Here is a 19,213-nt window from a genome sequence, read left to right as displayed (position 1 = left end):
CTTATGGAAATAAAGATTGAACCCTAAAGGAGAGATAAATTAAATTATAAACAATGTTAAAATATATACGAAAAGTTTAATGAAAATAATCTATTTGTTTAATATAATAATTATAATAATTTATTTTTTGTTATTAAAATTGCCTCTTAAGTTTTTGATTTCTTTTTTTTTTTTGTAAACGTGTTTTGTTATCTAAAAAAACAAACAAAAAAACTCCATATTTATTACAATATTTAACATTGTAACATAGCAATTTAACACTGTACATTTGCTGTTGTTTTTATAACGTTTTTAAATTAGCAATATTAAAGTTGATTGTTTTAAACACAGTTATTTTTTTACACTACGAAACCACATGAGATGGAACGTCCAATGTTACGGATAATGACTAGACATTGTTATTGTTTATAAAAGTTGTAAAATATAGCTGCCGAAACTCAGCTGCATAAATTGTTTTTGAATTTAAGGTTTGTATTTTTTTTTTCTAACTTTTTAAAATGTTTTTCTAATTCTGCTTATTCTTTGTTTTTCTTACAGAGTTTTATAAGGCATTGGAAATTGATTTCTTTACTTCAAATTAAATAATAATCGCGATTTTATGATTTACTTTTAGCGTAATTTCAATGGGTTTTTCAGTAAAAATTTTAAAACTGTTTGAAAAAAAAATTATATTTAAAAAAACATTTTTCTTTTTCTTAAAAATTCAGATATAGTTATAAAATAGTTATGATACTAGAAACACAGTTGAGCCAGCGAGTAACGTATATATAGAGAAACACAGTAAGAACCTATAAATAGAATGAGTATAAAAACCACAGAACCAGCAAGTAACCTATAAATAAAATGAATATAAAAACAACAGTTTGCTATTGCTTGTGGGTGAATTGGTAATGAGCAGAGATGATTCTACGAGAAAATTGAGGGAGGGGGGGGGCGAATCCATAAAAAGTACCGATTGGTTCCTTAAAAAAAAAACGGTCCTTAAAACTTAAATTTACCCGACTGAGTTGTGTCAAATATCCGAAAAGCCGAATAAATTTCGTACAAAATCCGACTATAATTGAAACCCACCTACTTTGGGGGTAGGACACCCTCCTCGCCTAAAACCGTCTCTGGTAAAAAGGAAGAAGGGTTCTTCCAATTAAAAAGTTATAATATTCCCTAAATAACCAATAATTAAATAAAATGTTTAATCATTAGCTATTCATATAATTACAAAGAGCTGTATACGACTTTTTTATATATTTAAACTTTGCAATACTGTACTAAAAAACAATGATTTATGTTTAAAAAAATAATGATTTATCTATGAAATTAAATTGAATGAAAATTAGAAAATGAGGGCTCATAAATCCAAATTCGGCATTGCAAGTTCATCCAGATACGTTACTACGTACTGATACAGTGATAAATAAACCAATCAATGCAAGTTTATGGTTCACGATTTTGTTGGTGTGTTTGCGTCGGAACTCTTTGTTTTTAATCGGCAGCTTTGTTGTATTATTTATTTGTTATATTATTTATTATCTATTACTTATTTAAAAACAAAAAAATTTATTAGATAAAAAAGATTTATGCAAAGTTTTTATACCTGATTACGTAAGTTGTACGTAAAATGTATATATAAAAAAAAAAAGAAGATTTTTTTTATGAATTAACAGAAATTTCATTCAAGCTATTATTATTTCATTTATTTTGAAAAAATAAATGAAATAGTACTAGTTATTTCACATTTTTGCATTTGTTTTTAAAGCTGTTTTAAAATCGTCATATACTGGTAACAATGACATGCGGTTATCAATGTAACCATTGTGTAATGTATATATATATATATATATATATATATATATATATATATATATATATATATATATATATATATATATATATATATATATTTATATATATATACATATATATATATATATATATATATATATATATATATATATATATATATATATATATATATATATATATATAAACACACACACACACACACACACACACACACACACACACACACACACACACACATACACAAACACACACACACAAATATTCTTTATTATTATAAGGCTGTACGAATATATTCTGCTGAACATAATATTGCTAACCTTGAGTTCGTACATTTTTTTTAAAAGAAGAAAAGAAAAAAATTACAAAATTATAAATTTTTTGCTTCAATAAATCTCTTTTATATGTATATTACTACTTACCCACACTCTCAAAAGTGTATGCATTTTTTCATGTACGTTACTTTAATATCTAATACAAATACTGATATCAGATTTTTTAATATCTTTTGGTGCAGATTTAGTGTTTATGCAACTTTTTAATGGAAGCAAAGATTTAAAGATGGAGAATGTGTACCATATATCTAGATATCTAGAAAAAGCAGTTCAGAAAAAATATGATGAGTTTAGGTAGAGGTTAGGAATAGTGAGTTTGTCTAACATGCTGGGCCAGGAAAGGTAGAGTGTTCATGTATAATATAAAGATACATATTACTGTATTTTAGTGTTTAGAGAAAGTAGTTTAAAGTTGTTTTTATAATGGAGGGAGATGTCAAATTTATCAAGTATAATCTGATGCAATTTTTTAATACATTAAATTATTCACTTTTTTTTTTAATTTTAAAAAAGAATATTTATAGATATAAAAAGTTGCATATATATTGCATATTTGAAAAAGGTAAAAAAAGGCAGAAACATAAAAGTTTTAAATATTTGAAAACATGAACTAGTTAAAAAAATTGTTTAAGAAAAAGCAGATTATTCTGAAAATTTTAGGGTATCTTGTTTTAACTAAAGCATCTAGATTGCTGATTTTTTGTAAAGAAAATCTAAAATCTAAATGTAAATTTATTGTATATTAAATTTTTATCTAATATAATTTTTTATAACCAATAGTCTGTGTGGCAAGTAATTCAGGTAAATAAAAATTTATCTGAACTGAACTAGTTCAGATAAATTTGTTGATATTTAAAAAATATATTCACCTCCTCAAAGTCCAAAGTTCCAATCAATGATTATTAGTCTATTTTTTTTTAAATAGTGCTTAGTCTTTTTAACCCTGATTGGGTAATGAGAATCATGATGTTAATTGAGAATAACCAATGGCATGACTGTTATTGGTTTTTCTTCTTGATTTTTTTAATGGTTCTTGTACCTGTTTTTATTGTTTTGGTCTTTTCTATTTAGAAATGTATTTGTTTTTCAATTTGGTTATAAGGGTTATAATGGTTGTTTTTGTTGAGGCCTTGGGATACAAGTGTTATTTCTGAATTGAGAATTGCTATATTTTCAAATTTGACAATTACAAATTTTAATAAAGTTTTTACTTGCCATACAAATTTTTGACAGGCATGCACAGCATTGAAAAAATCATAAAAATCAATTTTTTTTTTAAAGCCATAAGTTGAAATGTAAACAAAAGTAAAATGATTGTTTTGTTGTGCTGTTCTACCTAGTTAGTAGAAGTAATACTATTTATTAGGTTCAGCAATACTCTATATCTATCTATTTAGTAGATGTAAAATTTTTGATTAAGTGCATACATTTTCTTTAATTTTCTTCTGCATTTACAAGAAATTTTATCATTTTTCGTTTTACATTGAAAACTTGTCAAATTTCTTCATCCAAAAAATAAGATTTTTTCAAGTAAAGAGCTATTTAATTCAAGTAAAGAGTAATTAATTGAATTTTTAATTAAAGTAAAAAGTAATTAATTCAATTTTCTCAAATAAAAGTGGTTAATTGAAATGATAAAGTTAAAGATTAATAAAAAATTTTTATACCACAATTAAGATTACTGTGTCAGAATAAAAAATAATCAAGATTATTTTATCAGAATGAAGTTCTAGAGAGTGTTCTAAAAAAAACTTATTCACAACTATCTGCCATTCAATGCTCACAACTATCTGCCATTCATTACTCACAACTATCTGCCATTCAATACTCACAAATCTGCCATTCAATGCTCGCAACTACATGTCAATCAACACTCACAACTACATGCCATTTAACACTCACAACTACATGCCATTCAACATTCACAACTAACTGCCATTCAACACTCGCAACTATCTGCCATTCAACATTTACAACTCTCTGCTATTCAACGCTCACAACGATCTGCCATTCATCATTCACAACTATCTGCCTCTATTTTGCATTGAACACTATTTACATATCTTTTTACATATTATATAATTGCATTTTTTCCTCACTAAAACTAGGATGTCATGAAACTAGATTTATAACTAGAAAATTTTTTCAGCTGCTCTGCATAAAGTCTCCATTATTTGGAACATAAGTGATTAAATTTGAATTTTTTTTGAAAACAATTAGTGTAATAATAAGTGTTTAATTGATTTATTTAATGTAAATATTACAATAATATTTTATCAATAGGTATGAAATTAGTAATATTTTTTTAATTGAAGTATGAACTTGATCAAGTAGGTGGATTGATACATTTGATACTAATTTTGATGCTAAGTAATACTAGACTTATGTAAATCATAAAGACTCATCCTGAAAATCAATATTATACAAGTGTTGCAATACATTTTGTGTGGGCTGTTCAAACAAGTTTAAAAGCATTAAACTTGTTTGAACAGCCCACACAAAAGCTTGCAGTTTCATTAAGAAATAGTATTTAAAAGTTTGCAATTTTACTAAAAAACTTTTTCTAAATGTTGGCTGGTTACCCTACAAGAATAATATAGCTTTGGAGTAGAGTAATAACTAGATGAATTTGTTTGTTGATATTTGTAACTATTTTTATACATTTGTAAGTAAATATAGTGCAATCTCTTTCCTTGTTGAGGTGTTGATCAAATGCAAAGGTATTTAGCGTCATTTAGAATGACACACCAATCATACACAAATGATTATTATTTAAAACCCAAGTGTAACTAAATCTAGTGTGTTGTACTGAAAACTATTTTAAAAAATAGAATAAAATAAGATATAACAAAATAGCAATATAAAAAATATATTTAATTGTTGGCTCATTTTTTGGCTAATTTTAGTTCTTGTATTAACTTAAAAAAGAGGTTAAAAAAAATTCAATGCTTAAAATACAAGAATGGAATTGTTGAAATGTTGAAAAGAAATTTAGGATAGATTTTTTTTCATTATTTGAGATCCTTTATAAAAAAAAATAGTATTTCAAAATTAGTTAAACCTGGGTTACAAAAGTACTTTTAAATTTCAAAAATATGATTTGTTTTGAATATTATTTGATATTTAAAAAAAGTTGCTTTTTTTCTGAAATATTGATTTTATGTAGCCAAAAATTTTTCATGCTAATATTATATTTTATTTTCTCTTTTAGAATGAAAGCAAAATGACAGGGTTAGAATATTTTAGTGAAAAAAATTCCCAAGATAATATTATATCCAGTACTAAAAATGTTTTACGCGGTTTGGAAACCCTTAAGAATGAGCACAATGGGCTTATAGAAAAGTTTGGAGACTTAACAGATGCCAGTTATGAGACATTTCACAGAGTTGATTTTATACGAAAGTCACTTGAGAAAATAGAGTTGGGTCTTGGCGAAGGACAGGTAGGTTAAATTTATTTCATTTTATTTAACACCCATACAGTTTTAGTTTCAATCAGTGTAGTTATCAAGGATTTTTTAAAAGTTTCATGCATTTAATGTTCATTTTTATTTTAATCTAAACACTCTAAACTCAAAAATTTGATTAGTTTAACCTTTTTAGCTTTAGGAATTGTAAAATTTTTCATATATAATCATAACCCTGAAAGTTCTTGTAAAAACTTTTTATAGATTTTAGGTGTTGTTTTTTAAATTTTATAACAGGCTATTTTAACTTATAGAGAGAGTATATAAATTTAAATGGCAAAAATTAATCTTGGTTCAAATTAAAGCACAGAGAAAAGATACTGCTGTGATACTGCTGTGATCTACACCATATATTTTGTGCATTTTATTTTGAATGTGTTTTAAACTTTTCATTTGTACTCACCATATGCATTAGCAGTTATATTATAAGATGTATAAGTATTTATGAGTATATATATAAAACTGGTTGAATAAATAAAAATGAAAAAAAAAAAAATGCTGGTTCATTTTTCTGACAAGAAAGTTAGTTTCTTGTGATTTGTTAAATTTGTGCAGACCTTGTTTAAACATTACTTATGCAGTTTGATAAGTTAGCATAAATATAAGTAATTAAATAAATTAGAAGAAAAATTTGAGTATAAATTTGTAAAGTTTTTACATATTTATGCTTGGCGTAAATGTAGATAATTTAGACTCAAGAAGCATAAATAATTTGCATAAATCATAGATCTAAGAACTTTAAAAGCATAGAAAATTTTATTTTATTTTTATCAATTTATTAAACATTGGGAATGTTTATTTGTTTTTTTTTTTATCAATTTATTAAACATTGGTAATCCTGTTTGTAATTAGCTAAGCAAGTAGCTTTTATCAAAAGTCAGCTTACAGTTTGTACAATTGAATTTCATTCTGATATTCTGAAGCACCTTAAATAATAATCATAACTTGTTTTTTTCTTTTTATGTTTTTTTAAAAATTACATAATTATATTATGCACATTTTAATGTTGTTTTTTTATATTTGTCTGATTATAATAGAATTTAATTTATTAGCAGAAAAAAAATGCTAATAATATATTTTAAAATTTTCATGAACTTGTTAAAGTCCAAAATTGTTTCCAATTTTTATACCTTAATGAAATATTATTCTTTTAGTTATAAATATTATATTCAGGTCATGATAGCATTATGCAATCACTTAAGTCAGGTTGAAGCTGAAAAGCAAAAGTTAAAGGCACAAGTTCGTAGACTTTGCCAAGAAAATGCATGGTTGCGAGAGGAGTTGTCTACAGCTCAACAAAGGTTACAGTTGAGTGAGCAGACAGTTGTTCAATTAGAGGAAGAAAAAAAGCATTTAGAATATATGAATTCTTTAAAAGTATATGATGAAGATAAGCCTCAGGTAACTTCTTTATTAGATAGTTTTAAAAATAATATCTATGTTAGCGTTTATATATATATATATATATATATATATATATATATATATATATATATATATATATATATATATATACATATATATATATATTTATATATATATATACATATATATATATAATATATATATACATATATATATATATATACATATATATATATATATATATATATATATATATATATATATATATACATATATATATATATATATATATATATATATATATATATATATATATATATATATATATATATATATATATATATATATATATACAGAGGCTACTCTAGGAAAAAATTTTAGCGTTTAGCTGAATATTAGCGTTTTTCGCGGAAAAAACTATATTTGCCTTAAAAAACATAATAAAAAAAAAGTTCCTCAATTTTTAATTTGGGCAGCACCCAAATACAGTCGACGCTGTCAAAAATGGTCAAGAATAGCCCCTGATATATATATATATATATATATATATATATATATATATATATATATATATATATATATATATATATATGTATAGATATATTTATATATACATATATATAAATATATATCTATATATATGTATATATATATTTATATATACATATACTTATATATGCATATATTTATATATGCATATATTTATACTTATATATATATATACATATATATATATATATATATATATATATATATATATATATATATATATATACACATATATAAGTATAAATGCATGTTTATATAACAAGTCTGACATCATACTAAAATAGCCTAACTATCTTATAGCCTGTTGGCATAAAGGAGTGCCGCTACATTAGCTGAAGGTTTGGGCTGGGGCAGCATTCTTTTCTTTCATTATTATTCGTTATTTAATTATTTTTCTGAAAAAGCTATATGCTATAAAGATAAGCAAAATGAGTAAGCAATTGCTGATCTATATATGCTACAGTAGAGTATCTTAAAGTAGCTAAGTATAGAAGATAAATCTTAAAGCACTTTTTTTTTTTCAAAAAAAGAAGTGCTTTAAAACTTTGCTGCTTCTTTAAAGTGAAATAGAAACTAAAGAGGATATTAAACTAATTTTTTATTTATTGGCAAAAAAATTTTTGTCAAACAAAAAAAACAGAATAAAGTAAACATCAAATCTAGCATTTTAAATATCCTCCACATGCTTTTTTGCAATCCATACATCATTTTTGCATTAGTTTAATGAAATTTCTGTTTTTCTTTCTGGCTGTTTGCAGGTTTTATTATGATAGGCGTTGCAAAATAAATTAAGATGCAAAAATAAGAAATCTGAATGTGAAGAGATGAGTTTCATTCAAAAGTATACAACAAAAAGATATTTTATATACAAAAAAAGATAAATGGTTACAAGGCAAATATATGATCAGTGGTATTTAAAAGAAAAGCAATTTAAAAAAAGTTGACATAGGAGGGGATTCGAACCACAGACATTCCATGAAGTAAATACCTTAAACAAATAAAAAGTGTGTATACTTAATTACAAATAAATATAATTATATAATAAAAAAAGTTATATATAAAAGTATATGCATCCATTACTTAGCAGGTTTGCCAGATATTTTTCGAGATGCGGTAGCCAGAAATATAACAAAGTATTCAGAAATGGCCAAAAAGTAGCTAAATTCTCTGTGATTGCATTGGTTTAATTTTGAAAATGTAAATTTTATTGGCTTAAATAAGACAATCAGATAAAATTGGATCAATCATTTTTTAGATCATGTCAACCGTAAAAACTGTCGTAGTTATAAAAAGAAGTATAAAAACAAGTTAAAAACTTTTTATTCTTTAATAGTAAATTATAAACTATTTATTATTAAACAATGATTTTTTTATAAAAAATTAAATTTATAAAAATCTTTTTTATTTAATTTCATACATATTTTTTAAAAGTGTCATTTAAAATTATTTATATTATCATTTTTATAAATTATATTTGCATTAAGAACAATAACATTATAAAAGTTTAAAAAGAACATTATTTTACACTTAATAAAATAAAAATCCTAATAAGCCAATTAAGAAATAAAATTATAATGGAATAAAAAAGTCAAACAAAGCTAAATTGCCAAATTTAGCTTTGTTTGACTTTTTTATTCCATTATATTAATAATTTTTTTTCTATTCAAATTATTTTAGTTTCCTATTTTGTTAGTTTTGCTTTCTTTGTTTTTGAAACTTGCGTTTTTTTCCGCAACATTTAATATAATGAAACTTGCAAATGGCCATGACCAAGTTGTCTAAAATAAAAAACTTATCTGTGGATATACAAGAGGGAAAACCACATGCCTTTCCTGGGAAGGCTTGATAATGCTATTTTATTTTCTTTCACACATTTGACTTTGACTGTACACTCTGTGTAGAGAAATGGCATATCTTGTTGAAACTGCCATCATTGATACTGATCATGGATCGTTCATCCCTATTATTTGCCACTTTTATGCGCTTTGCTTACTGTTTTTTGATCAATTTCTGTGTATCTTAAATTATCAAAATTAAAAAAAAAACTCTAATGTGACTAGTCATTGTAAGCAATATTTTTATAGGAAAGCTTTTGCAGTTATTTATAGGAAATTATCATACTGATAAATTAATTAATAAAATGATCATAAACAACAGTTTGGTTGAGAAAAAAATAGAACACGAATCATTAAAAAGTTTGTAGCTCTATTTTTTTACAGCGCTTTGCATAATTTTTGAATTCCATTGATAATCTTAAATTAATAGAAAAAGTTATATAAAGTAAACCTGTTATTGAGATGTTAGTTGTAGAGAAATAGTTTTCCTGTCATGCAAAAAATATTTTAAAGTTTTGTTCAGCTAAAATAATAATGATGGTTTCCTGTCATACAAAAATAAAATGTACGAAAAAAATGCAAAAAATACAATCGTATATGGTTACTTTTTTATGTTTGAAGAAAAAGTATTATCTAGCAGTACAATGCTTGACACACCTTTCCCTGTTTAACAAAAATGTTATTTTGACTTCCCAATTTCTTATTTTTAGTTTGCATTTTAGTGATGTAACATTGCATTCATCCAGCAGTACATGACAATTAGTCCTCTGGAAAGTCAGTGAAAAAGAAAGACAACTGAAATTTATTTAAAAAAATACCAGTCAGTTGCCCGGCTATCTGAAAAGACAATTATTAGTTATAACCAGGGATGAGAAGTCCTAAAAGGTCTTGGGCTAAAAGTCTCTTTTTTTTCCTGGTATCTATATCTAGATTGTGCAAAAAAACTGCAAATAAATAATTTAAAATGGTAAGTTTGCTTTATTCTCTCTACAGATTAGATTACAGCATGGTAAGCAAAAAGTTTGCTTACCATGCTGTAATCTATCTGTAGAGAGGTCAAAGTAAACTTTTCAATATCACAAAGCAAAAATAATAAAAATTTTCTTTTTTTAAAGATAATCAAAATAAATCTTTTTATTTTTGTTTTTATTTTTAGCCAGATGAAGGAATCGATAGTGATTTCCATGAGGACATTCCAGATGATGGTCATGACTCTGATAAAGATGAAGGTTGAATACATTTTTTTACTTTATTTTCATTTTAAAAATATGTGCAAATTTTTACATATATATGTTGAAAGTCTCATTCATGAATTGCACTTTAGAGCCAGTATGAACCACTGCATTATATTGAACTATACAACATCTTGGTGTACTATAAAGACATTTTATTTAATGCACAATAATGTTTACTGTTATTGAATTTTAAAAAAAAAAAAATTTTTGTTTTCTTTTCAGAAGTTTATTTTTTAATTTACAATTTTTTTAAAAATTATTTAATATATATGTTTCATACAAATTTATGAAAAAATTTTTATAAATAAATGCATGAATTAAAATGTGTTTAACAAAGTTGGCAAATAAGACATCAAAGGTAAATTCACAGAAAATTTACCTGCTTATACACGCAGGTAAATTATCTGTTCCTGCTACTATCTTAATTCTTTGCTTGTACCTGCTCCTAACTTTTTTAATTATTACAGCGCATTTAAAATTACATAGTGGTTTGAAACATAAAGATTTCTGACTGGCTCTGATATTTGTAAGCTTTTAAATATATATTTCAAATTTAGATGATGCATTGAGTCAAGTTTCTTCTGTTACAAGTTCTGTTAACAATACTGGTGTCTATGAAATTCCTGCTCGTTTAAGAACTCTACACAATCTTGTAATACAATATGCATCTCAGGTAACTTTTTTAAATCTTTGTAAAAGTTATGCAAGTTATATATAGTATGTATAAATGCTGTAAAGTTATGCGAGTTGTTATATACAATCAGGCCTTGTTAAGAAGCGTTATGCCATTCAAATTTTTTGTACAAAATGGCAAATTTATGTATGCGTTAAGTCTTTTACCTTATGCTAAAGCTTTTTTCAAATAGATTGTTTAAACAGTCTTTTAAAATATTTTATGCAGAAAACATTAACCAGTAATTAATTGTTGTAAAAATCATTTTAATGACAGTTGTGAAATATTTAAATTTATATTAAATAAAAATATTTAAATTTATTTTTAATTTTTTAAAAAGATTTGAAGCGTTTCGTTTTACAATTTTTTTTTTTAATTTCTTAAACTTCCTAACTATGTTAAAGAAAAAAAGTATAAGTTTTTTTATATAAGGAATTTTTTTTTTTTAACATTTAAATTTTATTCATAATTTTTTTTATAACAAATATTGTTTAATTTAAAGATATTCTATAATATAATAATCTTTAAATTAAAACTTTTCCATTATGCAACAAAATCTCATAACTATATATATATATATATATATATATATATATATATATATATATATATATATATATATATATATATATATATATATATATATATATATATATATATATATATATATAAAATATATATATATATATATATATATATATATATATATATATATATATATATATATATATATATATATATATATATATATATATATATATTAGGGATATGACTTTTTTGCAACCTACTAGGCCTGTATCGTAATTCAATGAACTTTTATGTAAAAAGAACGAATAGATGTTTCATTTTGACATATTTTGAAAAAAGGTCACCCCAAAACCAAAAAATCGAATTTTCAATAGGTACACTTTTGTACAGTAAATGAATATTAAAGGCTGAAGATGTTGTAAGAGTCATACTCCTGTTGTTATTTTATTTATTTATGCAACATGTACTGTGATATAACAAAAAACATTATGTGATATATAATTATACAAGTATTACAAAATTAACAGTATCAAAGCGTCTAGTACAACAATATACATAACTGTCTGTGTCTATAGGCCTACTGTGTTTAGTACATGGGTCACATGATGCTCACGTCTCATAAAGAGTCTAGCGCTTATTACTTAGAATGAATCGAAGTTGCAGTTTGTCTTTCTTTCTGCAGGAAGCATACAGGTCTTGCATCACCTTGATTGCACGTTCAGCTATCTGATTACTTCGTGGTATGTCGATGACGGATGGCTCTTTCTTCCAGTGATTTTTGAATGACTGCAATGCCTTTTTGTAAGGCTTCAATACATCAGATAAATTCTTGAAGTCATTGTCATTGTACTTTTGACTACTAAACCAATGTTCTGCCCACTCATATGAAATGAACCTGCAAACCTTCTCCAAATTCTTTCTCGCTTCAGGCATAAGAATGAACGCCAGAATGGCGAGAATGGCTCTTGAGTTCCATCTGGCATTGCTCATTGCTCATATTAGGAATGTTCTGAAAGTGAATCAGAGGGAAGTTTCTTTGTTCTTCATAGAACCTAAACACTCTTGTTAAATGGTACAAAAACTTCATATCGTCTCTCCACCCTGATTTATCAAGAATTTCTACTGTTCCATTCACAAACTTATCCTTCAGTTCATCATACTTATTCAACAGTTCAGACACAAATGGGTATTCAATGTTTGGAGATTTGGTATCACCCCCAAGTTCTTCGTCCATCACCAGACGGAGAATCCTGTCTAGTACGTGATGCTGACAACCGATAAATTGTGGTATTGTGACACCCTTTAATTTAAACATACGTTGCAACTTCACAACAACTCCATTTCTCTTCCCAGTATTGACGTTTGTTGTATCAGTAATGATCATCTTAATTGAATTCCACAAATTCTATTCATCAATAAGTTTGGCAATTTTTTCAGCAACAGTTTCAGCTTTGCCATCTTTTAAACGCAGTGCATCAAGTTTCACGTCAGTTCTTTCATTCTGAAGTACAACTACCTGATATTCCTTATCATCTATTTGTTTGCCGTCAAAGTGTAAGGACCACTGTTCCATTTTAAGTTGTTGTATCATTTCTTTTTTTAATTTACCTGCCTCTTTGAATATGGACTTGTAAATTGCTGATTGACTTGGAGTTGGAATATCAATACCTTGTTGTGATAATACATTGCATATTTTAGCAGCTTTCTTTGTGGAAACTCCACTTGATGTAACCATACTTACAGCAAATTTACTTTTGTAGTGCTTTCTAGTTTTTTTCTGAGTGTCCTCATCATCGTCTTTATCACCGTCGTCGTCTTCATCATCTTCACTCTTACTTTTGCAGTTTTCAGATTCAGTACCACTGTCTGTGGTAGACAGGACTTGTGATGTGGAAGGTATTGCTGTTCCAGACTGGACTTTCCTTCTCTTGGAAGGGTGAATGGTTTCTTTACTTGCCACTTGTCCTGTTGAGTACCCCACCTGTCCTTTACTTTCTTTTTGTAGGTGGTATAGACGTTTATCTTCCGAGGATAACCACTGGCCATTCACTTTCGTGATGTCAAATAATGCATTGAGAACATCATATTTTCCACGCTTGACACATTCATCATAGACCTTCAGCACCTTCATAAGCTTTGCTTTTATCACTTGATCAGACACACGTGGAAAATTCAGTTTATTGTCCCACAATTTTGTAATTTCCTTAGAAATTTGGTCTATTCGTTCTTTTCTTCGTTTAACATATGCTCTGTGAAACTGGTATCTTCCTACGATCTGCAATTGAAGTGGTATTCTGGATTTTTCATCGAGTGAATGTACTTCTACAGCCACGCTTCCTCTTCTTCTGTGTGACTCTTGAAATCTCACCAAATTTTTAGTCCAAGTCTTCTTGTTCTTTGTTACTGTGGTATGACTTTTCTTGTGAGACATCATATAATATTGTTACGACTTTACGGATAGCTGAGCGTAAATATCCGTTTAATAAAGTCGTTTAATTAATAAAATACTTTAACTGTATAGTAATCCAATTATAGTTCGATAATCCAGTCAATGTTGATAACAGTTCGATAATCCAGTCCGTATCCTAGCGATAATGCTACAACTACTTATACTTCGTACACTTACAGCGTCTTTAGTTCGCTACAGTAGTTCCTTATTAGCTCAGTTACACGCAGAGTACTTCATAGAACTATTCACATTATCAACACTGAGCTCTGACAGCAGCTCGCTTATATAATTATTTAGAGCTTCCAGAATGTTCTACTAAGTTCTATAATCTTCTACAGTCTGTTACAGTCGTCTATATCACCGTGGTAACACAATGACGTCATCACATAACAATTCCAAGTATTTGCCGGCACACGGCCGTTTCGTTGCCATGGTAACGTGTGGCGTTATATTTATAAATTCATAACAAAATAATGAAATAAATAGAATTAAGCTGAGAATTAAGCTTAAGATTAAAACATCGGTCAAAAATGAATGTATAAAAATGGTAAATCAAATTTTTATTTTGGGGTGACCTTTTTTTGTTGCAGAAAGCTATTTGGGCCTTTTTTCATGATTTTAGGTAAAAGTTCATCGATTTATGATACAGGAAACATTTTATTTGAAAAAAAATTAAAAAGTCATATCCCTAATATATATATATATATATATATACACATATATATATCAGGTCATGTTTTAAATAAAAAATAGCTTAGCTCATTAGCTTTTCTTGATTTTGATGTTATAAAATTATCTTTATTATTTTTATTATTTAATTGAGTTAACTTTTTTCAAAGTACAGGAATATAATAAATTACTGCAAAACAAGTTTATTTTACTAATTAAGGAAAACAAATTTTGTAAATATACATTTTGTGAAATATCTATTTTAATTCAATTTTTTTTTTTTTTTTTTTTAATTTTAAATTATTAAATTTACTTTTTTTATTATCATTTAACGTAAATTAGTTTCTTTTCTCTAGATTTTGTATAAATGAATTAAAATGTTATTCTTTTTTTCATTATTTCTTAAAATTGTGGCTTCGCAAATAATGATTTTTTACTTTTAAAAAGTTTTATTAACAATCAAAAAATATTACTTGTTGCAATGAAAAAAACTTGAGTTAATTACTTTACCATCATTTTTTTTTTTGTATGACAAACAAAGATTTAAGTTTTCAAGTATCATTTATTAAAAAATATATACTGCTGTTCTTGCCTTAAGACAAAAAAGTTAAACATTTTATGAATATTTATATATAAGTTAAACACTTTATGAATATTTTTGGTGCAGTGTTTAAAGTTATAACTTGTTTATAAGGAATTTTTAAAAAAAAATAAACTCTTTATAAGATGTCGTTTAAAGTTTGTAATAATTAATGTTTTTTAATTTTTTTGATAAAATGAAAAAGCATTTTGTTATAAAATCATTATAACAAAACAAACAAATAAACAAAATTTAAAATATCAAAAGTGGCACTAATATAAAAAAAAAGTTTAATGTGTACTATTTTTTAGCTTATAACTTTTTATTTTGCCTTTTATTTTATTTTTCAAATTGAGTACTTATTTTTGCTATTGTTTGTTATGAGAAATTGCCTAAAGACGTAAAAAACAATTACATTTTGTAATAAACGAATAAACGTAAGAAAAAAAATTAATAAAATTTTGTATAGTTCTAGCGTACGTTGCAATTTAGTTTTTTAATTATATGGACTGATAAAAATCGTGAATAAATTGCTTATCAAAACTTTTAATTGTTGTTAAATTGTTATAAAAGTAATGTTTTTTTCAATAACAAACTCTAAAAAAAAGAATACAAAAGTTGTATAAACATTTTATAAAAAAAAATTTTTTTTTTTTTTTATAATTAAATTTTCTTGTTTATTTAATTAAACTCGGTAATTCGTCACAATTTTGTCTCTTTTTTTTAGGATTGTTTTATTTTTTCTGAGTAGATAAGTTTAGCTTTTTGCCGCGAATCATTGAAACGCTTTATAATTTAAAAGATGGAACTGCCATGGTCAGTTTGTCTAAAAAAAATACTTTAAACGTAGACAAACAAGGGGGTGCAACCGACTTGATATATATATATATATAAATATATATGTATACGTATTTGTGCTTGCATATATCTTCAGGAGAGTGCTAGATGAACTAAATTAAATTAAAATAAATTAAGTTAAAACAAATCTGTATTTACATATTTTTTAATATATTTTACTACATATTTATTTATATATAAAAAAGCTTTGTTAAAACTTGAAAATGCTATAAACCTCGAAGCAAAAAGCATAGCAGCAACACTAAATTTATCTAATAAATTCAAAATAATCACCAGATCAGAAGCGTTCATTACACTGAAGGACCACAAAATCAATTTCCAAAACACAAATCCTGCTGTCTACTAAATCCAGCAAAGAGCGAATTTTGCATTGTAAGCAGAACCTATTTAGACAAAATCAATAAACACATAAAAAATATATTGAAATTCAACCAGTGGAAAAATACCACTGAAGTTATCAAATGTTTTGAAAATATAAAAGAAAAGAAATACTGCACTTTTATTCCACTTGTCATCACTGAATTCTACTCCTCCATTACATCTATTATACTGAAAAATGCTTTACTGTTCTCGAAACAACATATAATAATTAGCTAAGAAGAAATCAGAACGATCAACCAGTGCGGAAAATCCTTGTTTTTTTTCAGTGATAAAACTTGGAAATAAAATTCAACTAATGACTGCTTTGATGGAGCCAAGGTTTGTGAGCTGGTAGGTCTGTATATATTAAATTCGGGCTGATAAGGATGCGTAAAAAATTTGCCACACAGATAGATAGAATCAGAAAAAATATAACAGAAATTTTTTAAAAAATCGGCTTCCAAATAGAAATTAGGACAAACCTATCAATTCCAACTTCCTAGATGTAACTTTTGATTTGGAAAAAGATATCATCCTTTCAAAAAACTAAATAACAACTTACTTTACATCCATACCGAGTTTCACCCCCCCCCCCCCCACACACACACACACGCACAAATTAATAAACAAATTCTAATTGCTATCAACAATAGGTTAATTTAAAATTCTTCTGATGAAAAAATATTTAACTCGTCAATGGCAGAATATAATGAAGCCTTAAAAAGAAATGGTTTCAAAGATTTAACTTTTAAATACAATACCCTAAAAACAATAAAAACAAAGTAGCTTCCAAACAAAAAAGAACTAGAAATCTGGTTTAACCCATCATACAATAAAAGCGTTCTGACAAATATAGGCAAAACTTTCTTACAACTAACTGACAAATACTTTCAAAAACCAAATCCGCTTCATGAATTGTTTAACTGCAACGCAATAAAAGTCAGCTATAGCTGCACAAGCAACATAGCAAAAATTACAAACTTAAAGAATCACAACAATAAAATTATTTCAATGAATTGAACTGCCATTTTAGCTTGCAATTGTAAACTAAATGAAATCTGCCCTATGAACAAAGATTGCAGAAAAAAAAAAAAATTTATAAGTGAATTGCATCATTTTCAAGCTCACCTGGCAAAACATATATAGGTTCAACAGAGGGTGTGTTGAAAATTAGATGGGTGAACCACAAGCAATTATTCAAAAACAAAAAACTTAAAAACACAACCACACTTTCAAAATACCTACGGGATACAAAAAATAAGTTAAAAATAACACCCAATTTCACATGGTCCATCATAAAAAGCACCCCCACCTACAGCAACATAACTAAAGAATGCCTATTATGCTTATTCAAAAAGCTAATAATTTTATTGTATAAAAATCCCAAAGAATTATTAAATAAAAAAGTGAACTAATATCTAATAAGTGTCGCCATGAAAACAAATTTTTGCTGGATAACCACAAACCAAAAGAACAGATTTTTCTAATGCATTTTCCTCATGTACAGAACTATTTTTCCACAAGAAAAAAGTCATTTTATTACCTGATGATTGCATTTAGCATGAAACTTATAGTTGTAAAAAATATGTATTTTTATTTATTTTATATATATATATATATATATATATATATATATATATATATATATATATATATATATATATATATATATATATATATATATATATATATATATATATATATATATATATATACATATATGTATGTATGTATGTATGTATGTATGTATGTATGTATGTATGTATGTATGTATGTATGTATGTATGTATGTATGTATGTATGTAGTAAGTGACCGGGGCCCCGACCCCGGCTAAAAACAGAGGTTTTTGCAAACCCGGCCCCTGCTAAACAAACACAATTTGCAGGGGTTACTAGCCGGGTCTGGATTTTTGTTGTTGTTGTTGTTGTTGCTGTTTGTTTTTATTTTGTACAAGTTAAAATTTGTTATGAAAGTTTAAGAAAGTATAAGAAAAAGTCACAAAAATAATATATACAAATATAATATAATTCATAAATATTTACAATGACAAATAAGAAAGAACAAAGTAGATCAGATGGATATATGGTGTCTTTAAAAGATAGGAAAAGAAGCAATGATCTTAGAGAGAGTATGAGATTAGTAATTATACTTATAGTGTGTATCAGAGAAGATGATAATGATGCCAATGACTAAGATGATGATGATGATCATTGTCATCATCATCATCATAATCATCTTAATCATCATCATCAACTGTATGCTTGATGATGATGATGATGATGATGATGATGATATTATGATGATGATGATGATGATGATGATGATGATGATGATGATGATGATGATGATGATGATGATGATGATGATGATGATGATGATGATGGTATTATGATGATGATGATGATGATGATGATGATGATGATGATGATGATGATGATGATGATGATGATGATGATGATGATGATGAGTATGATGATAATGATGATGTAGAGATGATGATGTAGAGATGATGA

General features: G+C 26.0%; 1 protein-coding gene across 3 annotated transcripts in view; it reads left to right on the top strand.

The window, feature by feature from the left end:
* The first annotated feature begins 328 nt into the window (after positions 1–328).
* Positions 329–19,213, top strand: part of LOC100203776 (kinesin light chain) — a 39,075-nt gene continuing 20,190 nt past the window's right edge. For 2 of the 3 annotated variants that reach the window (XM_065805133.1, XM_065805131.1), the window contains exons 1-5: positions 329–467; positions 5,344–5,574; positions 6,772–6,999; positions 10,504–10,576; positions 11,140–11,255. In XM_065805133.1, the coding sequence (XP_065661205.1) occupies positions 5,356–5,574; positions 6,772–6,999; positions 10,504–10,576; positions 11,140–11,255 (636 nt within the window). In that variant the 5' untranslated portion in view covers positions 329–467; positions 5,344–5,355. Of the gene's footprint in view, positions 468–1,480; positions 1,600–5,343; positions 5,575–6,771; positions 7,000–10,503; positions 10,577–11,139; positions 11,256–19,213 lie in introns of those variants that run through there. The other variant, XM_065805134.1, reaches the window with a different exon arrangement.

The sequence above is a fragment of the Hydra vulgaris genome, chromosome 09 (assembly GCF_038396675.1).
Source record: "Hydra vulgaris chromosome 09, alternate assembly HydraT2T_AEP".
In the NCBI taxonomy this organism is placed as follows: domain Eukaryota; kingdom Metazoa; phylum Cnidaria; class Hydrozoa; order Anthoathecata; family Hydridae; genus Hydra; species Hydra vulgaris.
The sequence above is the reverse complement of the archived record's forward strand: the minus strand, read 5'-3'. Positions and strand labels throughout refer to the sequence as shown.